Genomic DNA, 26,471 nt, shown 5'->3' on the forward strand with positions numbered 1-26,471 from the left:
TTTTTCTTAAAAAAAAATCAAGCTCTCAGAGATCATGGCCAAACTCCACAGTAAGACATTAGACTGCACTTACACAAAGCCAAATACTTTTGCAAGATAATATAAAATCACTATCATAATGTGTCCACAAAATTGGTGTCTATTTAGCACATGCTGTTTACTAGGCATGCTTTACACTAGCATTGCATTTAGCACAGCAGATTCAATTCACATTTATTGTCTAAATACCATTTGGTGATATTATTTCTGGTCCCGTGGCATAAAAAAAACAACACTCTACCTGTAAAAATATCATTACAGATTACTTTCCAGCAGAAATTTTTCACCAAGGAACCTTTCCTCAGGAAAGCAAAACCCTTGCTTGGAAAGAGTAAAGGTGTTACTATTTGACAACTGTTAAGTGATCTGTATGGGTGTTAAGGACAAAGAAAGTATGAATGGAGGTGCAGGGCAGCAACCTCAAAGGATCTCAGAGGCAAACAATAGCTCCTCTCCATCCCCATCATGTTTCTCCTGAGGACTGAGATTATAAATTTACAGTACCCTGTCAGACCTCAGTCTCCCTGCTGACAAAGTTCACTGTGGTTATTGCACATAAGAGGAGATCAACACATCCATGATTATACAACGACTAGTTTTAATCATGATCAAACCTGTCAGACCTAGAATTGAGCTAGAAATCCAATTATGAAAAGTCCTCTGACCCATTAATATTATCTTCATAGTACGTGTCACTCCACTGAAAGATAATTAAATTTTCTGAAGGAAACTGTCTGCTTATTAATTCATAAACTGTCTGGAATACAGCCTTAGCATTTATTTCATTTCACTGTATGCAAAGAAAAACAATTAAGACTACTTTCAACTCCCAGAAGCACTGCTTCAATATGCAAGACAAACAACCCTGGACATGATGAGCAGTGCATGCTCCTGACAAAGTACTTATGGTATGTTAGAGAGATTTGTTACCATGAAAATTAAATGCTAATGTCGAATTTCATTTTCCTTAAAGTGATGTTTACATATGCAAAGGCTTTGTTTAAATATTAGAAAGAAAGACTGAAACACTAAAATTCGTAACTTAGTATAGAATAGGTAATTTAAAATATAAATACTGCAGTTGGTGAGCACCTGAGCCCTTCCTTCCAGATTTTAGGGGTCTGTGTACTTATTTCATATTTCAATCACATTTCAGTAATTTGAAAAGGGATCTAGTTTTATCCATGACTAACTTAAGCTGAACTACATTAAAATGGAAAAACAAAAAAACAATTAGTATTGTTAACTTTGGCCTCATTTCATCTACCTTCTTTTTCCTGCGAGTATAGCATACAGTAGGCCACATACTACCCTTTCAACCACATACCTGAACACCAATGTAAGTTAACAGCTGGATTTTATATTGCAAATGTTTCTTCTGGAAGACTTTATTTAACAATACAGTGGTGATTAGTCCCCCCAGTTCAAATACATTTACCATTCTGAATATTTTTACTTACAATTCCATACCAATTACAATTAATACTCTTATATCTATTTTATTGATAAACACAAATACCAATGGAGATTATTGTTTTGTTGTATTTGAAACTAGAACGATACATATAGGTTCCAAAATTACAACATAAGTCTTCCCACCTCTTGCATTTTAGATGTTTATTATTGAAAGACTTTTAAAAAAAGAATTGGAAATAGACTTCTGTGGAATTTTAATGTTTCCTCTCTCTCTCTCACACACACAAAAATACTTTCTTAAAAACAATCAACTTTTTCAAGTGTAATGAAGTTTACATTAATAACACTGTAACCAAGGTACCTAACCAAGAGAGCACTGCTACTTGTCTTGTGCAGTGCATTCTGATGCTACTTACTTAATGCTTGCTCTTTCCTTCAAAAGAAGACAGACAAACCTCGGCAAAAGTTAAATACTCAATTCTTCAGAACTGCACAGTGAGAGAGAATTCATACTGGCAGGATCCCAGGCGGTGGCCTTTCACCTCATACACTTCAAGAAGTGTGCTGTAAGCACTGTACATTTGTTAGAGAAGGAAGGAACAAGCACAACTAAACCATTCTCCTCCTTCACCCCTGCAAAACACCCCACTGTTGTCCAAGAGAAAGTCTTGACACTTAGATTAAAGGGGAAACAAAGCATTGTTATAGAGTTAATGAAATTACTCAATTATAGCCTCAAAAGCCAAACAATGCTGACATTACTGATAGTTGCACAGGCATCATTCCACCACCTGCTGTGTGCTTTGAATGTAGGCTCTTGTTCTGTTGTCAAGCTCTCTTTCAAATCATGCAAAGTCAAGTCCAATCATAAAACTCAAGACGAATGAGGGAAAGCATTGCAAGAACTCCTGTGAAATAACAGAAACCCTTATGCACAACATCTCCAACTCTCGCCATTTGACAGGGCTTTCTGTCCTGAGGAAGATAGCAATGCCAACAGCTATCAGTAAAAATAAACAAGTATTTTAAAGTCTTTGTATTTTTTGATCTTTATATAAATTATTCTTTTACATTTTCACAGCCATATTTGAAGGGGTTTAAATTAATTTCAGTAGGTCCTTTTTATCAGAAAATAAAAGCATTTGCATATAAGAAGTAATCATTTTACTACCAGCAGTATTTGCAAATGATGAAGAGTGAGGTTCACAGTCTTGCAGAAGCCAGGTTATTATTCCAAAATCTGTCACTAGTTACACTCAACTACAGAAAAATATATAAATATGCAAAGCATATCTACAATTAGAATTAGCATCAAATGCATTTTACTTTCCAACAAATCCAAGTGAATTTGTTTCAGCCTTGGGGACCTGTTATTTTATTATTCTTAGCAGCCTATAATGACTCAAAATAAGCAACACTCTTTAGCACAAAGAAACCCTTTGGTAATTGTATCAAGTACCAATAGCTTTAGATATTAAACAATCTATTTCTAGAAATGCATGGCTTTGGGTGTCTTGATTTAACAACGCTGCAATGATGGATGGAAAATTATATCTTATATAAATACTTCTTGCTGATGCATGATTATTTTTTACAGTTTTATTTGTGGCTGACATTCTTAACCATTTTCCTATTTTTTCCATGTGGGTCTGTCATATTTAAAAACACATGTTTAGGCAAAGCTTAGAACTAAAGCAATCATCACATCCTGACATACACAATATTGTACACAAAGGAAAAGCATGGATTTCATCTAGAAAGAAGTTTTGTCATTTTACCATTTTCAAGTCTACTGTAGAAGTTTTTTTAAAAAGCCGAACTACTGCCTAACAAAGTATGTAATCCTTTTAAAATAAATTCCATCCAAATCGACTAGCAAACACTCTGTAGCTTACATCCAGTTAGCCTTGGACCATATCCCTAACATTTCAGTCACAAAACATTAATTCCATAAGTAAAGAGTCATCATATTCTAAACATACATATTCTTTGATACTTTACATCCACTAGTACCACAATAACACCAGCTTCCACTGTGTATGTGGGGACAGTCCCACTGAACAAGCAGCAGAGCATGATGTCCTGGTTCTAGCACTACAGTCATGCTCACCAGTTCACAAATACACATATGATGGCTGGCATATCTTTGGAATGCTTTCCCACCCCCAGACACTATTGCAAGTCCTTCCCCTTCCCCAAGCCATCAAGTCTACTGGGAATTATAAAATGATATTATTCCTTAATAGAAAGTTACAAGTGGCCTGCTATTTTAGTGCAAGGCAGAAAGCTTCTTCCCTTAAGTACAATTTTTGCGGGGAAAATCAACCTAATAATGACAGCTAGATAGCTGAAAAAGTCTCCTGCTGGTCAATTAGTACATCCCCTTTCCCATATTGACACTATACCTATGTTTTTCCTTCAGAGAAATTCTATTCCGGTAACAAAAACTCCCTAGGCAATCTATTCCAGTGCTTCACTCTATTTACTTCCATACATTGTTTAATATGTAATCTAAATTAGTCTTATTGGGTATCTACAATATTACTTCATGTTCTAACAGATGGTTTTGTTGTTTTTCAGTTTTGGTTGTTTGGATATTTGTTTGTGTTTTGTTGTGGGGTTTCTTCCAGCAGAATTATTTTATATTTTAAGGATGTATCCTGTCTCCCCTTAGTGTTCTTTTCTGTTGACTATGTAATTTGACTTTTCACCTTTTCCTTGACAGTGTCCAAGAAACACTATTAAATATATTCCAGCTGAAACCAGAGACAGACACTTATGTTTCACTGACTTCTAATCATTCTCTATTGTAGATGCTCCACCTGTCTCCTGAGCAGCTGTGATCAAACCGACAACAATACCGCAGACAGAGCTAAATGCCAACTGAACAAAGCAAGAGGAATATTCCACATCCTGCACAAGTTATTCCTGGATTCACTGCAGTATGGTGTTTGTAAAAATCACGGACTGGTTTGGGTTGGAAGGGATCTTAAAGCTCATCCAATTCCAATCCCCTGCCACAGGCAAGGACACCTCCCACTAGAGCAGCTTGCTCCAAGCCCCTGTGTCCAACCTGGCCTTGAACACTGCCAGGGATGGGGCAGCCACAGCTTCTCTGGGCACCCTATGTCAGTTTTTTTCCTCCAGGAAGAAGCTTGACGGACAACACAGGCCAGGCAGAAGGTCCTGCAGATGTCCAGCAGAGCCAGTGCTTTGCCCCACTCCCAGCTCCCAGCCAAACATCTACCGTTAGGCAGCCTGTACCAGGGCCTCACAATCCTCATAGTAAAAAGCTGATTGTGGATGATGCTGTAAAGAATAAACATGACACCCCAATGTGGGGACTGTAACAATCTGTACACTAGAGAGAAATGCCCAAATCGTTGTACAGCTGCTTAGATAACAGAGCGTGGAATCTTAGGACTAAGAGCTGAGAAACACACAATGACTCCTTGAGCTTGCACAACAGTGGCCATAGAACAATTAGTAGACTTAAGATGCTCTGCACCCACACAGAATGGAAAACAAATACTTTGGCTTTATAAAGAGAAACAGACTGTTTTTCCACAGAAGGAATAGTCCTCTATAATAAACTATTCACTGAGGATTCACTGCTCTGTCTTCAAAAAGATATCTATGCTGTGCAGAACTAGTCCATGCAGCTTTTTCAATCACTTCTAACACCCCATCTACCTCATCAAATGTATTTTTAATCCCTTCTTTTCATTAATCTAGTCTGCTACAGGATACAGCAAGACCAACGATCTCTGTTAAGTCAACAAGGTGAGGAGTCACAGTGAAATTGTTGTAATGCACGAAGGTATTAATAATTCCAAGTGCTAAATTCAATTACAGTCTCAAAGTGGTATACTGATAATCCAACTTTTAATTTACTACTCCTTGATGGTGGGAATTTAACTTAATACATGCAATTAAAATTAGTTTCATGATTTGAAATTATGCAATTGAATATTACAACTCTAAGGTACAAAGTCAATACTGGTACCGATATGCCTGGATTTTAAAGATCTACTTCTGACTGCCATTAACAGGAATTACGAATGTAAAATTCAGTACTATTTTACTCGTAGCAATTCTGATTGTGTCAACCTGATTCTTGTCATCACAGCATCACCACATCATAACAACACAATATCCTCCTGATTGTTCTCCAAAATAGTATTTTATGTCATAGATAACCAGCCTTTTAAAGGCACAAAACATCTATGTTCATACAACACAGATGTACAGAACAACTACACATATAACTTAACCTGTGCCAGTGTTCAGCTATGCTGCAATGTTGTTATTGTTGACTCACATTAAGCTTGTTTTATACAACAAGACCTAGAACCTACTTTAAATAAAAGCTATTAGGCCAACCCTTTATCTTCTTGTTCTGTATTTGTATATTGGACGTTTTTTAAAGGTAGAGCTTTATACTTTTTCTTATATTGCATATTATTTCTTTAGATCCATTCTCCAATAGGTCAAGTTTGAAGTTGTACTCCTTTCCTCAATTACTGTTCCACCCCCACCAAACAGTTTACTTGGGCTGCAAGTGTAGTCAGCATATTTTCTGCTCCATTTTCTGAACAATTAATGACAACATAGCCTAGCAAGAATCTACGCAATATTATCTGCATGTTTCCAATTTGGTTTCCATCCATATAGGAAAATTTCTGTCAGGTCACATTTCCACAGCTGCTAACAGAAATGATCTGTGAAACAGTGTCCAAAGCCCTTCTGAAAACATACAACCTAATCTCTAAGATAAAGTTACAACATGACTTCTATCCAGGAGAAATCTTAACCTGTTATGGATGCAATTCAGACCGGACTGAAACAGTTTTTCCTAGAAAATCCATTTCATGATACTAGTTTTCCTGGTCTCTTCCAGATAGTCAGCAAAATTCCACTTACTCATTACAAATTTCCTTGGGAATTTAAGTTACACTCTATAATTTCTTAGCTTTTACATTTTATCTCATTTGAAATACAGACATTGTATTTTCTTCTCCCTTCTCCAGACTGCAGTCTTATATTTTTGTAACTGGTATTAATATTCTTTGCTATCTGTCTGGAGATTTATATACTAGTGAAGGACCACAGAAATAAGTATTCCCAGTATTACCTGTCGGTCACCTGCTCTCTACTGAATCAGTGTTTCTTAGCAGTCTTACTACAAACACAAAATGATAGCCTATTTCATTTATGGCCCTTCCTAATTATTCTGGGACCTCATCTTTCCACTGCTGAACCAGTATGTGTGAATTTATATTCAAACTCAATAATCTGATTAAGTAATCGTTTGGGTTTAGCTTCCCTTCCATTTGAGAGCACAGAAACAGTGTTTCTTCTAAACTTTGTACACTTTCTTTCATGGAACTCAGGAGAAACTTGGGGTTTATGGATGTATATATGTTACACTTCAACCTACAACCCTATTAATTACAAAAGCTATGTTTGTATGATCACTGAATTTTACTTTCTATTTTTTTATTATTCCACTGGCCATAATTTCAAAACCTGTTCCACAGAACAGGTAATGCCTTCGCAAGAGAAATATCCAAAGCACCTTTTGATAAAGTCTTACCCAAAATAAAACTGCAGAAAATTAAACTGCATTGCAATACATTGTATATGGAAATAGAATTTACTAAACATGAAGAAACTGCAATTGCTCTGCTAACAACTAGGGAATGCAAAAATAGAACGTACTCTGTGAGGAACCCAAAAGAACAAAAATCACAGAATCAGGCTGGTTTGGGTTGGAAGGGACCTTAAAGCTCCTCCAGTTCCAACCCCCTGCCACAGGCAGGGACACCTTCCACTAGAGCAGGGTGCTCCAAGCCCCATCCAAATTGGCTTTTAAAATACAAAACAGAAAAAGTTCATTTCATCAGAATAATAAAATTCACATTATCAAAGATTCTCTACAATTTTAATGATATGTACGATTTTGATGCAAATGTTTAAAGCAGTATTCTATGTATATTCTTAATCTAAGAATATTTATGCTATTTGTGCTGCCTTATTAAGGGCTAGATATGTAAACAATTTAGCCAACTTACCTGTTACTGTAGAATTTAATTGAATCTTGTAACAAAGATTTTAAAGTCAGGAGAATACATTCTCAGAAAAAAAATCACAGTTGCTCTTTTACAGTTTCAGTGATAAACTTCATATCAAAAGGAGCTTAGGTTTTAAATTATATGTCAGTTTTTACAAGCTACTATAATAACAATAACACAATATATGTCTGTCCTTGAAGTAAATGTTCTAACTCAGCTATGAGTCATATTTGTGTCTACTTAAAAGTAAGTACAAGCATTTGTTAGATCACTATTTATCTACAAGACACTGAAAAGACTTTAAATTATATTCATCACCATAGTTCACTCCTATGCAACAGTAAACACAAACATTTATTGTTTTGTCTCAAGTATACAATTTCATGACAACATATTTGCTTTTTACTGAATGCGATGTAATCAAAATGCTTAAACTTTAAAATTGGATAAACTGTCCACCCAGAAATTCTGTAAGCTTTAAATGTTCTCTTACATTTACTGAAGAGCCAAACACAATCCTTGACAGTGAATTTTACCTAGATCTCCCATTTATCATAAATGCACTGTTTGAACACAGAATTTTTCATTACACATATTTCTTTTATATATTCCTCACCTGAACTCCATGGAACTGACAAATTGATGTTCCGAGTCTTATTTACTTTGTGGTATAAAAAGAATTTAAGTGTAATTTTAATCTGAATATGTGTAAATCACTTTTACACAGACACCCCAAAACATTCAAAATGTTATTTTCACTACTGTAAATGAGAGCAATACTATCATTTATAGTACACTCTTGAATAAAGACATTGCCATGTTGAAGCATTCTAAGAAAGTCTGTAAGTCACATAATACATAGAAAAATATAAAAGATCACACAAGTTTGATTTCAAGTATCACATAAAATGATCTAAAGAAGGCAAGGCATTCATTTATATCTTATACTTTTGACTGGAAAAAATATTCAGACAACTAAACTGTTGAGTAAGAACACACTTTTTTAATAAAATAACTTAGATTTGAACTGTAGTTCAATAAATCTAAGTTAAAGAACAGAATTCTGTGAGTATCTTTGTTTTAAACACAATTTTAACTCACACCTTCACCCTCTACAGACTCATTATTTCCTCTGCTGTTTATTTCTAACAGCCTAAGAAATAAGACAATTCATATGCATACCTAAGGTAGTATCCTTTGTTAGGGGCAGGACAGATGTGAAGTGAAAAAAAGATACTGGTCCGTTGTTGAAATTATGTTAGTCTCATACCTGAAGTTTCAAAATTACTTCTTAGCCATGGTAAAATCTAGTATATTCAAAGATGCCCATATTTTCTGATGTCTTATTTCTGGAGCTACTCCAATTTTCTAATCCATTGATTAAATAAAGACATCAGTGCCTCTGGTAGGACTCATTTGGGAAACATAAGACCAGCAGAAACACAGATGCTTGCCAGAACCAGTCAACTAACAGGGCTCATGAATTTCAAAGAACAAGAGCCAGACAGGCATACTACCTGTGCAGAATTTATACATTCTGGGGGGTGAAGCACAACTCCACTGAAGTTCACGATGAAAATCCTGATGACTTCAGTAGAAGCAGGAACAAAAAAATAAGAAAAATAAGATTTCATAAGCCAATAAATATTCATCTGTTCACAGGTCAAAATGAAAAGAAGAGATACATCCAAGAGTCAAAGTTGGAAGCTTCTATACACTGAATGAAAAACAGGGAAGTGGAGACAGACTGACTGGCAGGTGCCTCAGTAATACTCAGATACTAACAGGTGGGGAGACCATACAGATAATTATTTCCAGTATGTGGCGAGATATGTTTCAGACAGCAATGAATTTCTTTTTTTTTTTTTCATTATTATTATATTTGGATGAGATGAGAACAGAAAGTGGTATGTTTGTCAGAGAAGAGGTGCATTGCCAGTGTCAGAAGAAATGCCCTTGCAAAACTAGATAGAAGATACAGAAAAACCCCACCATGGAGATTTTCTTGTGGAAAAAAGGAAAGGAAAGACTAAAGTTGATTACAACTACATCACTGTAAACACAATTCAAACTCTAATTATGATTCTCAAACAAATTTAGGCCAGTGTAAGAGTTTTAAGGGCTTAAGAAGTTTTAAGTATTAAAATGTTTACCTTGATTTGGAAATATAAAAAGCAGTCAGATAATCCCAAAAATGCAACTTCAATAAATAAACCAAGTGAAAGAAAGTAAACAAATTCCTTTCTAAAGTAATAAATTCCAATCAGGAAATACTTTTTATTTACACAACTTCAAAACGGGAACATCGCTGAGGTGAGTAGCTCGAGAGAGGACGCCTTCAACACCAGAGCCGGGGGGAGATCGGGTTCCAGGAACCTCAACTCAGAGCAACAAGAACCACAGAGGGAGCCTCAAGTCCTCGACAGGACCTGCCCAGGAGCAGGCAGCTCAGCTGAAGAGAGAGAGCAGCTGACTCACACAGGGCGGAGCGGCACCAGCCCTGATTGGTTAAAATCCTGCCCTAGGGAGCGGGAGCGACCAGGAGCGCGGCCAAGAGAGTTCGCGCAGGCAGGCGAGCAGGATGGTGAGCACCGGTCGTATGAACAGGGCCCGGTCCGCGAGCTCTGCTCTGGCTGCCCCAGCGGTGGCCAGCGTAGGCACCCAGACAGAGCCGATGAGAGTGGAGGCTGCAGTGCAGAGCTTGGAGTGTAGAGAGTGCCTGCACTGGTCTGGTGAAGGGAGGGTGCACAATGGGCAGGGCTGCACTCGGTGCTCCTTGGTGGAGGTCCTCCTGCAGCAGGGGCTGAGCTGCGGGATGCTGTTAATAGACTGCAAGATGTCAGGGAAGCTGAAAGCAGGAATGCTTGCTCCTGGCCCAAACTGTGCCGGGGCCTCAAGCTTCCCCTCTAGCTCATAGAGGAAAGAAGGAGGCTGTTAACCTGGGAAGATGGGAATTAGTGACACACACACAAAAAAAAAAAAAAAAAAAGAAAAAAGGAGGAAGAGGACAATCAAAAGCAAGGGGCTTCCTCCTAAATCTGTTGTCCCCACGCAGAACCGCTTTGCTGTCCTGCAGGGGCCTAATGAGGAAACGCACTCGAGTCAGAAACAGCCGGCTGATGCACTGGTAAAGAAGATCTCTACCAGTGCTGCCAGGAAAAAGAGGTGGGTCGTAGCAGCAGGGAACTCTACTTTGAAAGGGACAGAAGCACTCGTCTGTCAGCCTGACCCGGTCTCAAGGGAGGTGTGTTGCCTACCAGGGGCACGCATCAGGGATGTGGCAGAGAGGCTGCCTGCTCTAGTAAGTCCCATGGACTATTTCCCACTCCTGGCGATCCATGTGGGTGCTAGGGATATAGACAGCAGCAGCCTGGAGAACATAAAGAAGGACTACAGAGCCCTGGGGGAGGTGGTTAGGGGCTCTGGAGCTCAGACAGTCTTTTAGTCAATTCTCCAGGATACAGGGGAGGACCTAAAAAAAGCTAGAAGGATTGGCCAGGTTAATAAATGGTTAAAAGAGTGGTGTCATAGTCAGGGGTTTGGGTGTCTTGAACACGGGACCCAAGTTTGGAGGCCAGGTCTAGTGGGGGCTGGTGGAGCTGGTGTGATAAAGAAGGGAAAGAGCAGTTTTGGTAGGAGGCTTGCCAGACTTGTCAAGGAGGCTTTAAACTAGATGTGTTGGGGGAGGAGGGGCATCATTCCATCCCAACACACCCAGTCAGTTGCCAGCACCTATAATAAATGCTTGGAGCACTGTAGAGATATTCTAGCCGCTCCAGCCAATGAGCCGGCTTCATTTGGAGCTCAGCTCAGATGCCTCTATACAAATGCCCATAGCATAGGGAACAAATGAGAGATGTGTGCACGTCTATGGGGGTATGATATAATAGGCATCACAGAAACATGGTGGGATGGCTCCTATGACTGGAGTGTTGGAATGGAAGGTTACAGGCTCTTTAGAAAAGACAGGCCTGGCAGGCGGGGAGGGGGAGTTGTCCTTTATGTTAGGGATAGGCTGGAGAGTATGGAACTCTGGGGACAGGTGAGCAGTTAACAAGGAGTTTGTGGGTCAGGGTTAAAGGGAGAACAGTGATGGGAGACATTACTGTGGGGATCTGTTACAGACCGCCTGATCAAGGAGAACCTGCAGATGAAGCACTCTATAGACAGATAGGGAAAGCCTCACGCTCACAGGCCCTTGTCCTCATGGGAAACTTCAACCACCTTGATATCTGTTGGAGGGACGGTACGGCCCGGCACAAGCAATCCAGAAGGTTCCTCGATTGTGTGGAAGACAACTTCCTTCTGCAAGTAACAAGAGGATCTGACAAGGAGAGGTGCCGTGCTTGACTTCATGCTCACCAACAGGGAAGGGCTCGTAGGACATGTGATGCTCCAGGGCAGCCTTGGATGCAGCGATCATGAGACGGTCAAATCTGAGATCCTCAGGACAGTGAGAAGAGCGTGCAGCAAGCTCACTGCCCTGGACTTCAGGAGAGCAGACTTTGGTCTCTTCAGGAACCTGCCTAGTAAGGTTCCATGAGATATAGCCCTAGAGGGCAGGGAGACCCAAGACTGTTGGTTGATATTTGAGGATCACCCGCTACAAGCTCAGGAGTGTTGCATCCCAACTAGAAGGAAGTGCAGCAGGAGGGCCAGGAGACCTCCTTGGATGGATAAGGAGCTCCTGAGGAAAATTCAAATGAAAAAAAGAGGCTTATAATAAGTGGAAGCAAGGACAGGCAGCCTGGGAAGAATACAGGGATGTTGTCCGGGAAGCTAAGGACCAGGTTAAAAAAGCTAAGGCCCAGTTAGAAATAAACTTGGCTAGGGATATTAAGGATAACAGGAAGGGATTCTACAAGTACATAGCAAATAAAAAACAGACTAGGGAGAATGTAGGCCCCCTCAGGAAGCTCTCGGGAGAACTGGCTACCCTGGATTTGGAGAAGGCTGAGGTTCTGAATGACTTCTTTGCCTCGGTCTTCACTGGCAAAGGCTCTGACCAAACCACCCAAGCCTTGGAAGGCAGATGCAGGGACTATGAGAATGAAGACCTTGGGCCCACTGTAGGAGAGGATCAGGTTCGAGACCATCTTAAAAATCTGAACGTGCACAAGTCCCTGGGACCTGACAAAATCCATCCACGGGTCCTGAAGGAGCTGGGGAATGAAGTTGCGAAGCTGCTGGCCATCATATTTGAGAAATCATGGCAGTCGGGTGAAGTTCCCGATGACTGGAAAAAGGGAAATATAACCCCCATTTTCAAGAAGGGGAAAATGGATGAGCCAGGGAACTACAGACCAGTCAGTCTCACCTCTGTGCCTGGCAAAATCTTGGAGCAGATTCTCCTGGAAGGCATGCTAAGGCACATGAAAATCAACAAGGTGCTTGGTGACAGCCAGCATGGCTTCACTAAGGGGAAATCCTGCCTGACCAATTTGGTGGCCTTCTATGATGGGGCTACGGAACTGATGGGCAGGGGTAGAGCAGTTGATGTCATCTACCTGGAGTTGTGTAAAGCGTTCGACACTGTCCCACATGACATCCTTGTCTCTAAATTGGAGAGACATCAATTTGATGGATGGACCACTCGGTGGATAAAGAACTGCCTGGATGGCCGCACACACAGAGTTGTGGTCAATGGCTCAATGTCCGGCTGGAGACCAGTAACGAGTGCTGTCCCTCAGGGATCGGTGTTGGGACCGGTCTTGTTTAACATCTTTGTTGCTGACATGGACAGTGGGATTGAGTGCGCCCTCAGCAAGTTTGCTGATGACACCAAGCTGTGTGGTTCGGTTGATACCCTGGAGGGAAGGAATGCCATCCAGAGGGACCTTGACACACTTGTGAGGTGGGCTGATGCCAACCTCATGAAGTTTAACCATGCCAAGTGCAAGGGCCTACACCTGGGTCGGAGCAATCCCAGGCACAACTACAGGTTGGGCAGAGAAGAGATTCAGAGCAGCCCTGAGGAGAAGGACTTGGGGGTGGTGGTCGATGAGAAAATGAACATGAGCCGGCTTCAGTGTGTGCTCACAGCCCAGAAAGCCAGCCATATCCTGGGCTGCATCAAAAGGAGCGTGACCAGCAGGTCAAAGGAGGTGATCCTGCCCCTCTACTCTGCTCTCGTGAGACCTCACTTGGAGTATTGTGTGCAGTTCTGGTGTCCTCAACATAGAAAGGACATGGAACTGTTGGAACAAGTCCAGAGAAGGGCCACAAGGATGATCAGGGGACTGGAGCACCTCCCGTATGAAGACGGGCTGAGAAAGTTGGTGCTATTCAGTCTGGAGAAGAGAAGGCTGCGTGGAGACCTCCTAGCAGCCTTCCAGTATCTGAAGGGGGCCTATAGGGATGCTGGGGAGGGACTCTTCATTAGGGAGTGTAGTGATAGGACAAGGGGTAACGGGTTCAAACTTAAACAGGGGAAGTTTAGATTGGATATAAGGAGGATATATTGGATATAATTCTTTCCTGTTAGGGTGGTGAGGCACTGGAATAGGTTGCCAAGGGAGGTTGTCAATGCTCCATCCCTGGCAGTGTTAAAGGCCAGGTTGGATGAAGCCTTGGGCGATATGGTTTAGTGTGAGGTGTCCCTGCCCATGGCAGGGGGGTTGGAACTTGATGGTCTTCAGGTCCTTTCCAACCCTAACTATTCTATGATTCTATGTATAGGAACTTTCATTGACTTATGAAGAAATCACCAACATTTTGCCCTTTGTCTCCCAGATGTTATACCTTTGAGACCCAGCTGAAACAGGCTGAAATGCTTGAAAAGTTTGCAAGCACTATAGAATAGGGCAGGATTTCTCCAGCTATAATAGAAACACAACAGAGCAACAAGCATTTATAGCCAATGCTCTTCCTCTGCAGGATGATTACAGATGACTCTCAAAAAGTAGCTTACTAGCTTCAACTCATTAGCACTCCTATTATTCCCTGAAAAAATAACTGCAATAGAAACCCATACTAAAAATAAGTAACTTGTTACTTACCTGTCCTATTTACCTTTACTAAGTAGGATTTCATTTAGTCATGTTGGACAAATGTCTTTCACCACAGCTTTGTAAAATTTTAAGTGTACTTTGAATTAAGATAGTGAGCAACTAGAAAGAATGTTGCATACCTTTGGCTCTCTCTTGCTTGTCTTCTCTTTATCTTTGACTGGATCAGATGAAAAGCTTTCAGCATCAAGGATTTTTTGCTGCCTGGCTTTCTGAAGAGCTTTCTGGGTGGGACCTTCCAGCCACTTCTTCCCTGAACATTCATGACCTACTACAAAATAACAACAAGCCTATCATCAGAATGCATTTTTTACTTAGTCTTCTGAAAGATCTCTCTTTACTTAATATTAGCTAGACATGCCAAATTCTAAAAGAAACACCACTTTGAAAAGATACTCAGGTTACAGTTCCATCCATATAACTATGCTAAGACTAAGTAACTCTGCTCCACAGACTGTTATAGCAGTGTCCACTCAGGTGAGCAAGTCACAATCAACACTGCTTAATTCTTTCATTAGACAAAATAGGTCTTTTTTCAGAGGACCACTTAACACTGTGTCTTGATCCATGAGTAAGGGCACTAGGGTTCTGTTAATATACACCAATAACCTAAATAAAAATCAGTTATTTCTCTTTCATAATTAGATCCCTCTATGTATGATCTTGCTACCACATCAAGGAGAACCACACTTAAACCAAAACCAGTTCTTAATGGAAATCACCTTAAACAAGGCATCAAATCATTTTTAAAAATAATCTGAACTCAAAACACAACTGTTCTTTCAGAGATGGATTCTGAGTGACTGCAGCAGGGACAGAGAAACAGTCTATAAGATGACCAAGTCGTAATCAAAACTGTTAACTAATTCATAGAATCACAGAATCATAGAATAGTTAGGGTTGGAAAGGACCTTAAGATCATCTAGTTCCAACACCCTTGCCGTGGGCAGGGACACCTCACACTAAACCATGTCACCCAAGGCTCTGTCCAACCTGGCCTTGAACAACCACCAGGGATGGAGCATTCACAACTTCCCTGGGCAACCCATTTCATTATTTTGTCTGTCACTGAACACAATGGGTCTCACTGCTTTTCATCAGGGTTATTTGGAGACCTGTTCTAAAGCCCTGTTCCTATACAAGATGTTTCATAGAATCATAGAATAGTTAGGGTTGGAAAAGACCTTAAGATCATGTAAGCAGACCAACTATTACGCATCATTCATATCAACTTTAAACATCAAGGTAAGTAAGTAGGAAATAAAAACTTCAAGTTCTGAAAAATTTTAATACCCCTAAAGAAAAGCTTTCTCTAAGGAACAGCAAAGAAACCCTGGGAAATAAATTACACACTCTGTGCTGTGAATGCTGTCTCTCTTCAATTGTTTGAAATGCACCAGGCTGAAAGCTGCTAAGTCAAATGCCTAGGTAGTAAATACTGAATTGTTGTCCAAAAATTAACATTAACTACTATTATTTTTTCTACCTAGTAATCAGATACAAATTTACAATGCAAACTCATTGTAAATACTGTGAAGCTTCTCTTTGTTCTTCAATACGCACTCAAAACATATGACTCAAAACAACAAAAAACACCCAAGCAAAAACCAGATTCAAAAGACTGGATGGGCAAGACCTACTTGCCACTATTCAAAACCTCAAACAATTCAGCAAATCCAAATCTAAAAGCCACTCTTAGTGTCCTCTAGCCAAAGCCAGCTCTCCAGGTGTTCTGCAGTCAAGTCAGATTGTGGGACAGAAGCAACATCAGGAACAGTGACAGGCATTCTCCTGCTGCCAGACAGAGCCATTCTCATTCCTCCATGGTCTGCACAGCAGTGAAAGCAGACAGCTGGCCAGAAAAGGCATCCTGCCTTGACAGTTGGTAACTTGCCAGTCTGATTGTTCATTATCTTCTAACTAAAATGTACCACTGTATTAATGCATTAAAGTCAGCCCTGAAGAGATGGCAACTGAATAAAACAGAGCTGTGGGTCTCCTTGCAGCAGAGATTTGCAAGTCCAACAGTACTAGTTCCTTCCAAACTAAAAGCTTTAGAGAAAAATGCAGAAACATTTCTCCAGTGTCTATGCACTGCTTGCTTCTGAAGACTGCATTAATAAGAGTTCAAGAGTCAACTTTCAAGAGGCAGCAGAAAGTAACTGAGTAAGAGACAGTATCACCCACTGAAACATGAGCATGACTTACAGAGGGCAATAAAAATTATGTAGTATTACAGAATGAAGCACTAGAAAGAAATTAACCAAAATATCCCTTAATTCATGATACATAAGGTATGCAGCAAATTAAGGCTTGTACATGCAAGCTGATGAGCTTAATTTGTGTTGGAGACTAAGTGACTTTTTTATATATGTTATTATTTATGAAGCGCTCCTCTACCTGTCACTTTTTGGTATTATAAAGTGCTCTCAAGATTTCTGGAGAATAAACAAGTACTGTGAAGACAGAGAATAGTTTTTAGAATCACTCAACCAACAAACTTGAATATTTGTATTATGAAAAAGAGAGAGATGGGGCATCTATTCTGTGAAACATTAGCATGGGGGAAGAAACCGCACTATATAACCTCAAGCCAGAGTATGATGAAAAGTTGAATGCTATTTGCTCTAAACAAACACAAAACAAAAACCCCTGTTCTCTACCTCCCTATCTGAAGTGGAATGAAAATGAGCCCTGTGCTCATAAGAGGAGCAGAGGTTTATACTTTAGTTGTAACAAGATTTCAAGACTATAGCAGAATATATCCAGTATATACAGCCACAGAAACGTATTTTGGGGGCCTGAAAAATGCCTTGCTGAAGAGGTTCATACAAAAAAAGCCATCAGAATCCAAAACCAGAAAGATACTGTGAACACTAAAGAGCCTGCCTGCCAGTACATCAGTATTTCACTGCATTAACACATCTCAAATCTGTATTTTCAGAAGTTTTTAGTCGCCATTTGCTTTTATACAAAATAAAATCATAGCTTAGTTTATACTGGGTAAGACTGGGTTTATAGACTGGATAAGAACCCTTCCAAGTTCTCCCAGAAATTAAAGCAGCTATGCTTCATGTTTAGAAAACAAGTAGGGTGTGTTCCAAGGGACTCCTCAGCTATGTAAGCCTCCCACTGCTGAAGAAAACCAAGACCTGAGCTAGAATGAGGGCATCTTTAGATCATCAGATCTCAGTCCAGTGCTTTATAACAGTTCATGGCAATTTAGGAGACCAACTGCTTCAATCTAAATCAGATGGAATTTGAAGGACAAAATTCAACTGAATGTGGTATGCGCATAATAGGTGGGCAGTAGCAAAGATCTGGACAGCACTTGAAATGTCTGCATTAACAGTAAATAAGCCATCTTAATAGAAAAGGAAATGCTTGGAAGTCTCTTCACTCAACAACAAATCCAAAAAGAAACTAAAAACATTTATGTAGCTACTACCCTTCTCAGTCTTGCCTTTCTACAGGAATTTATACAATGGAATTAAGTCCATGACATGGAAACCAATGAAGCTTGATTGTCAAAGGCTGGAGAAACTCAGTGGCCTTTTACCTGGGGTATACTACCAGTGCAAAAGGAAGGTTAGGCCTCCAACACCCTGGAGGCAGAGGGGGATCACAAAAGAAACATATTAAAAAAAAAAAAAAGTCCTAATTGTACAAATGCATCACCTGGAAGTTGTATAATATTTGCTACCACCCATGTGGCTGAGAAATTTGGTGTTCTCTAATGTCAAATAAACTGCAATCTCTGGTTGCAGATCTGCTCATGACTAAGGCAGGTACAACATTCCCTTCTCATATGACTACTGTCTTGGTCAAAGATATCAGAGCTCACCGTTTCCCTTTTGCATCATCTCATCTATTTTCAGGAATCTTTTAGAAACCTGGTTTCTTTTGCTATTTATCTCATTGTCAAATATTGCTGCAATTGGAAAACAGATTCAAAATTATTATTGGAAGTGATGTTCACAAAGAATGTGCTAGCTTGGGCTTCATTTACTAAGGAAACCAGAGGTGCTTTGTTGTTTTTTTTTCTGATGGAGTTAGAAAAATAACTTTATAATTATGCATTTATTTAAAATCCAGGGAAGCAGCACAGCACCATACAGATAAAAATATTCCAGCAGGTACTGTATAACTCTCACAACCTCCTGTAAAAATTAGATGTGTTAAAATAAGAGCCTGGATTTCGTAACACCAGTATTTTCAAAATGTTTCTGGACCACCATATGTAGCTGCTTAAGAGTGAGCTGAAAAAGAACACTCACATTAAATAAAAAGCACATAAAATAACAAAAATGGACACAAAATAGATTTACAGGACAAGGTCCTTCCATAGTTACTCACACATTCCATATTGCCATCCACAGTCTCACCGTCCTTTGAGGGTACATTTTAGAATAGATATTGTAATAATAGAATTGCTGCTGTTACCAGGATAGCTGAGCAAATGTACACTGTGCAAGTATTTGAGTTACTGTTACATGACATTTTGAAATGCATCTCAACAAAAAACCTATAACCAGTCTGAGCTTGGTGATGGAAATACTGTACCTTTTGTCACAGGCATCTGAATAGCACATCCGGGCTCTAAGTTTCGTAGTGCGGCTTGCAAATCTGCAACCTAATTTCAAAAAGAGCAGAGAAGAAGAAGAGAGAGTATGAAAACACTGCTTTTGAACTGTCTGTTCACAACACAGCATTTATGCCTGCATATTTAAGTAATAAATTCCATCTACATTTTTTTAATGTTCCAACTGTCGTCTCAAGTTATAAACATCACTCCTAATTCAAGACCCAGCAAAACAATGTGGTAAAATACAAACCGTCCAGAATCTCTCAAAATACTTTCACAGCTCTACTAAAACAATGCTGAATATTAGGGCTCTTACTGTACCATCAACTTTTAGCCACTGCTATCAATACACTTATCTTTAACTTAATGGCACGATATGACATACAGCTTTGTCCTAAGAAAATGACACAAAATACGGGGTTCTGTGTTACCAAAAAAGTTACCACTCTAGAATGCATACAGTTCCTAAGTGCCTACAGTTCCATAAGGTCTTACATACGTTCCTGAAATTTCATAGCATTGGAACCATTCTCTTTTGTACTCCTGATGCAGCATAACTCTATAGAGACAGTAACCTTCCTATAGGACATTTACTTATTGAAATTTCAAACGTATAATCCTTAGTCTTTTAGAAATAAGCCCTCAGGTGACCTGAGTAAAAACATAGGCAGAGGAAAGGAGGCAATGAGAGATGAGGATGATTAGAAGAAAGTGCAAAGAAGTTTTTTCCTTCTCTTTTTTAAGCAAACAACCTATTCGTTAAAGACATGCAAGACAGAATGGATGAAGAACAGAAAATTATCTGTATTAACAGTACTTTCTGCTAAAGGAACAGAGTATTTTGTACACCAACCTATATATCAGGTAAGATTATAAAAGCAAAATATTACTGTATTATTCCACTCGCAAAACAGAAAAACTGTCCTATATCCTCATGTATTTTTTTCTAACTTAGGAAAGTTATTCCTGGAAAAAATAAATAGGAGATTTCTAAAGGCACAGATGGAAGTATGTGAATCTGTGGGAATATCACACCCTTCCTTAAGCTGTCAACAGTGAATGTATAACAAGGTTTGCACATTGCTGACTCATGTAGAGCTGCACTGAGCAAGTACAGGCTAAGAACTACTACTTTGAGGGACTAAGTTTTTATATACTTTCAATATTAACATTTCCACCACATATCATGAAACTAACTAAAATATTCTGCTTCAAACTATTGCATAAGTGAGTTGCTTTAATAGAAATATCCTGTGCATTTACCAAAGTAAAAAACAAAAGCATTCCTTACAACTATGAAGTGGCATTCACCATAGTGGTGTTTACCTGCCCAACAGCTCTGTCTCTCGCCAAAGTAGTTAACATTTTCTGTCTCAGAGCAGTCTGGTATTTTTCAGTCAACTGCTTGAGCACTGGTTGATATGATGCATAATGTGCCTTTAGCCTGTGAAAAAGAAGAGGACAAATAATTCCTCAAAGATGAATTAAACCAGAGATTTCTGTCTGTGTAACTTTTTCCTTATCCCTAATAAAAGAATAAAAGTGAAAAAAGGCCAACACAGAGGAGAAAGCAAACGTATTTAGTAGGTAACCACCCAACCAGAATACGGCAAGAAAAAAAAACACAAGAGTGCTTCAGATTAGTAAGAGGATTCATACCCTTCATTAGTCCTACCTTTTAAAAGAATCCACCTAATTTTGACCTATTCTTAATCCTTCATACACATACTGCACATTAATTTTGTTGACAACTGTTTTCTTGCTGATGGATGATATTTCATTAGAAAAAATTTACATCTATTACCTGATGAGCAACTAAGATTCATATCTAGACAAAACAGTCATAATATGATTGCTCTTTTTCTTCACTGCACATTACATTTAAATACTAATTCTTCAGACCAACTAAAAATTAGATATATATATAATCTCTCTAGAGAAACATGTGACACTAAAAGCTTTAAAAATACTGCATCCTGCAAAAAGCTGACACGCAGAGAATAAGTCAGTGAATAGAATCATAGAATCATAGAATAATTAGGGTTGGAAAGGACCTTAAGATCATCTAGTCCCAATGCCCCTGCCATGGGCAGGGTCACCTTATGCTAAATCATATCACCCAAGGCCTTGTCCAACCTGGTCTTGAACACTGCCACGGATGGAGCATTCACAACCTCCCTGGGCAACCTATTCCAGTGCCTCACCACCCTAACAGGAAAGAATTTCCTCCTTATATCCAATCTAAACTTCCCCTGTTTAAGTTTTAACCCGTTACCTTTGTCCTATCACTGACAGAGTCCCTCCCCAGCATCCCTATAGGTCCCCTTCAGATACTGGAAGGATGCTATGAGGTCTCCACACAGCCTTCTCTTCTCCAGGCTGAACAGCCCCAACTTTCTCAGCCTATCTTCATATGGGAGGTGCTCCAGTCCCCTGATCATGCTCGTGGCCCTTCTCTGGACTTGTTCCAACAGTTCCATGTCCTTTTTATGTTGAGGACACCAGAACTGCACACAATACTCCAGGTGAGGTCTCACGAGAGCAGAGTAGAGGGGCAGGATCACCTCCTTCGACCTGTTGGTCACGCTCCTTTTGATGCAGCCCAGGATACGGTTGGCTTTCTGGCCTGCAAGCACACACTGAAGCCGGCTCATGTTCATTTTCTCATCGACCAACACCCCCAAGTCCTTCTCCGCAGAGGGCTGCTCTGAATCTCTTCCCTGCCCAACCTGTAGCTGTGCCTGGGATTGCTCCCACCCAGGTGTAGGCCCTTGCACTTGACATGGTTAAACTTCATGAGGTTGGCATTAGCCCACCTCTCAAGCATGTCAGTGTCCCTCTGGATGGCATTCCTTCCCTCCAGGGTATCAACCGAACCACACAGCTTGGTCTCATCAGCAAACTTGCTGAGGGCACACTCAATCCCACGGTCCATGTCAGCAACAAAGATGTTAAACAAGACCGGTCCCAACACCGATCCCTGAGGGATGCCATTCGTTACTGGTCTCCAGCCGGACACTGAGCCATTGACTCTTTGCGTGCGGCCATCCAGGCAGTTCTTTATGCACCGAGTGGTCCATCCATCAAATTGATGTCTCTCCAATTTAGAGACAAGGATGTCGTGTGGGACAGTGTCGAACGCTTTACACAACTCCAGGTAGATGACATCAACTGCTCTACCCCTGCCCATCAGTTCCGTAGCCCCATCATAGAAGGCCACCAAATTGGTCAGGCAGGATTTCCCCTTAGTGAAGCCATGCTGGCTGTCACCAAGCACCTTGTTGATTTTCATGTGCCTTAGCATGCCTTCCAGGAGAATCTGCTCCAAGATTTTGCCAGGCACAGAGGTGAGACTGACTGGTCTGTAGTTCCCTGGCTCATCCATTTTCCCCTTCTTGAAAATGGGGGTTATATTTCCCTTTTTCCAGTCATCGGGAACTTCACCCGACTGCCATGATTTCTCAAATATGATGGCCAGCAGCTTCGCAACTTCATTCCCCAGCTCCTTCAGGACCCGTGGATGGATTTTGTCAGGTCCCAGGGACTTGTGCACGTTCAGATTTTTAAGATGGTCTCGAACCTGATCCTCTCCTACAGTGGGCCCAAGGTCTTCATTCTCACAGTCCCTGCATCTGCCTTCCAAGGCTTGGGTGGTTTGGTCAGAGCCTTTGCCAGTGAAGACCGAGGCAAAGAAGTCATTCAGAACCTCAGCCTTCTCCAAATCCAGGGTAGCCAGTTCTCCCGAGAGCTTCCTGAGGGGGCCTACATTCTCCCTAGTCTGTTTTTTATTTGCTATGTACTTGTAGAATCCCTTCCTGTTATCCTTAATATCCCTAGCCAAGTTTATTTCTAACTGGGCCTTAGCTTTTTTAACCTGGTCCTTAGCTTCCCGGACAACATCCCTGTATTCTTTCCAGGCTGCCTGTCCTTGCTTCCACTTATTATAAGCCTCTTTTTTTCATTTGAATTTTCCTCAGGAGCTCCTTATCCATCCAAGGAGTTCTCCTGGCCCTCCTGCTGCACTTCCTTCTAGTTGGGATGCAACACTCCTGAGCTTGTAGTGGGTGATCCTCGAATATCAACCAACAGTCTTGGGCCCCCCTGCCCTCTAGGGCTATATCCCATAGAACCTTACTAATAGTGTTCTCTTGCTCTAGTATGTATGGATTTCAAGGTTGAAGATACAGAACATGTAGCTGCTATTACACACACTGATTGACAGCAGTATCAATAAGATTCTGTCAATTGTTTGGAGCTGCATATGTAAGCCACTCCCCAATATTATTTTAAAATAAGCTGACAAGCATGAGCAAAGAAGAAATTTCAAACTCAACTTTGCCACCTTGCTCACTGATCTTCAGATAAAATACAAAATCTCTACTCATGAAGACAAAGTAGAAAAACAGTTAACAGAAAACTTACAGAACTCCAGCATGACTGAATTATGGAATTAAATATTATAAAATAAATTACTCAGTACCAATGGACTAGTTTGGGCTTATTTGCAACTAAAGTAACATAGCAAGTTTCATGTAGGAAGTTCACGATGTAAAAAGACAGAAAATACCAGCTATGTTTCTGAACTTGGTGTAGTAACAAATACTCTTAAAATGGGCAAAGGCCCTAAACCCAGAAAACACTACACATTTATGGTAAAGACTCCTGGCTAAAAGAAAATCTCAATTTCAAATTCTTAGAAATACTATGTGTTTATTAATACCACATCACACCACAAAGACTATATCACAAAATCATTAGAAACTGTATATGAGATATGGCAGAATGGTCAGATGGCATTACTATTTATCAGCACACTAACTAACTGCAGCTAGCTTTATTTTAGAACTTTAAATTCCACAATGTTACCTTATTATCAGGTAATAATTGAAAAGTAACTAAAATGGTTTTTTACCTTTTCATGTCACAAATAAGCCTGTTTTTCTCCTGGACCACTCGCTTATGATGCATTCGATGGAAGTCACGCTCCTTCTGCATTTTTAGGAAAGCCTCTTTTGCTTTGCTATATGCAAATAGAAAATTCAAGAGCGAAGTATTAGTCTGCTATTAATTGCTCATCAAGGTATGCCAAACACATATAGAATTTATTTTCAGGTATGCGCATGACTACCAAAATGAAACTTCTGACAGCATGCCCTGTGATGGAGAACACATACTTCCCAGCACTTTTGAGGTCTTTTTGCTGCCAGCTGCTCTACAAAACTAAGGGTACTCTTCATCTTCCCTTTTTTCTTTTAGACAGAATCCATAAGCATTCTGGCATTACAAATCTCAGAGATGAGGTTAACCTTCCTTTAAGCACAGGGCCTCTTGCGTAGGTATATATTCAAGTTACAGGTGATTAGAAAACAACATACTTCTTGTGGGTTCAAAACACAACAGGAACATGTGATGCAGATATTAGAAAATCAGTATTGCGATACATCTGAATACACAGCCAGCATAATGGTACATACTAGAAGGGCACACACAGAAGGATAACTCTCCCTGCCCTGAGAATAATGTGTTTAGAGAGCTTCTTGAAAAAAATTGTGCTAGAAAAGTTCTGGGTTCTATCCAATCATGTTTGCAGCCTGCTCCCAGGTGTGCCCTGTATGACAAAAGGAAGCAAAAAGAACCCATTTCAAAATTAATGGCAAACATATTGATAACCAGTTGTTCTGTAAGCACATTCTACACAGCCATAGGACACCCTGAGATACTCTGCTCCATAAACATAAATTAAAATACTACGTATTCCATATATTTTCTCCTTGCCTTTACTGACAGTGGTTTGGCAGGAAAGATTACCAGATTAATTGCTTAATTGGAAAGGAAGCCTGAGATTATCTTGCACAGAAACTGGATATTTGCTCTTTGCAAAAATAAAGCTCATTTCCTCTCTAACAGGAGATGCAGAGTTAGGAAAACCACTATGACAGTAGAGTATGCCAAAATCACAGGTCCGGGAAGAAGACTTGTAACTACCAGTGCATTATATTTAATTGCACAAATAATTTATATTTACTATATATGCATTTGCTGTATTTATTACTCATACCAACTACCATAGCTGTATGCATACATTTATATGTGAATTGTTGCTTGTAGCAGGAACAATCAGAAAGATCTGAAGAGCAGCACCGTGAATTAATGCCACTATGTATCAGTCACACCTGAGAAAAAGCTGGCAGTGAAACAAAAATAGGCAGGGCTGCCCCTCCAGTAACACTGTGAACAGCTCAAAGGAGCTGTGGGCATGGGCACAAAAGCTGTGAAACAGAGGAACTGCTGGTATCAGGATACAAATTACAGATCAATGATTCTGGTCAAGCTCCTTGGAACAAGGAAATATTTGAGAGGTAAATGAATCTGTAGTCTCAGGACAATCTGTGAAACAACTCCATCATGACACTACTCACAAAATCTGACTTGTCACAGTATCTCCAACACAAACCCTGCCCCTTCAGAGCTAGAGCAGACGGCTTGTTTTAAGAGGAAAAAGATGTTGCTACTGCCATAGCCAAGGCAAAATACATTTCTTTTATTTAATATATATGTCAAAGACTGCAGGTTTCTCCAGTTAAACTTTTCCCAAGCAAGCAGTTTCATAAAAATAGCAAAAAAGGACAGGGTCCAATAAATCCAAGTAGGGGTTTGCAAAGGTGAGTTACGTGCCTGGGTCCCACTGAGTTTAGGTGGGACTTTATTCCAAGATGCTGTAAGTTGTAGCCCTAAAATTTTAATGAAGACAGGTTTAGAAAACATACTCTTGCTTTTACTCTAATTTATATAGCATTTAGCAGCAAGCATGCTAAATGTATCATATAATTAAACAGATACATTTAAACATGGTGCACAATACAAGAAGTGTGCACTTTATATTTTCATGGCGTAAGCAGAGAAATATGTGCAGGAATAGTTAGATTTTTAGCACAGAAACAGGAGATCAGCTGAGGATTTTATTGCTGGCAACAGCACTAACAGTAATAATAAATATGATTTCCAGGATTGCTTTATATTTTGACTGTTACTGTGGCTGTAAACTGGGTGTATATATGTGAGCATGCTTCCAAAAATCAGGACAGAAAGATACTTGCAAGTGTTTAGTCTTATAACTGATGTTTGTGAACTCTGTTACAAACCTCACAGAAAAGATGTGCATGGTTTTCCATCTACCTAATACCTAAATCATTAGCTTATAAATAGCACAGTGAGCAGTCCTAGTGATTCACACCATCTTAAACCTGATATACCATTATGTTGTCACTGACATGTTTAAATACAATGGCAATACAAAGGGTCTGGTCATAGGAAAACACCAAAAATGGACAGGACTTGAGCTATTTCAAT

General features: G+C 39.9%; 1 protein-coding gene across 1 annotated transcript in view; it reads right to left on the reverse strand.

Moving 5' to 3' along the window:
• SPAG16 (sperm associated antigen 16) overlaps positions 1–26,471 on the reverse strand; it is a 432,785-nt gene that overhangs the window by 386,381 nt on the left and 19,933 nt on the right. Inside the window, exons 6-9 of the mRNA XM_061458176.1 lie at positions 24,034–24,141; positions 20,448–20,565; positions 19,100–19,169; positions 14,659–14,807 (exon numbers count right to left, since the gene is read on the reverse strand). Coding sequence (XP_061314160.1) covers positions 14,659–14,807; positions 19,100–19,169; positions 20,448–20,565; positions 24,034–24,141 — 445 coding nt within the window. The remainder of the gene's footprint in view (positions 1–14,658; positions 14,808–19,099; positions 19,170–20,447; positions 20,566–24,033; positions 24,142–26,471) is intronic.

This window comes from Pezoporus flaviventris, unplaced genomic scaffold (assembly GCF_033815535.1).
Source record: "Pezoporus flaviventris isolate CSIRO_AGI_PZ_B2104156 unplaced genomic scaffold, CSIRO_AGI_Pfla_v1 ptg000001l, whole genome shotgun sequence".
NCBI lineage: Eukaryota > Metazoa > Chordata > Aves > Psittaciformes > Psittacidae > Pezoporus > Pezoporus flaviventris.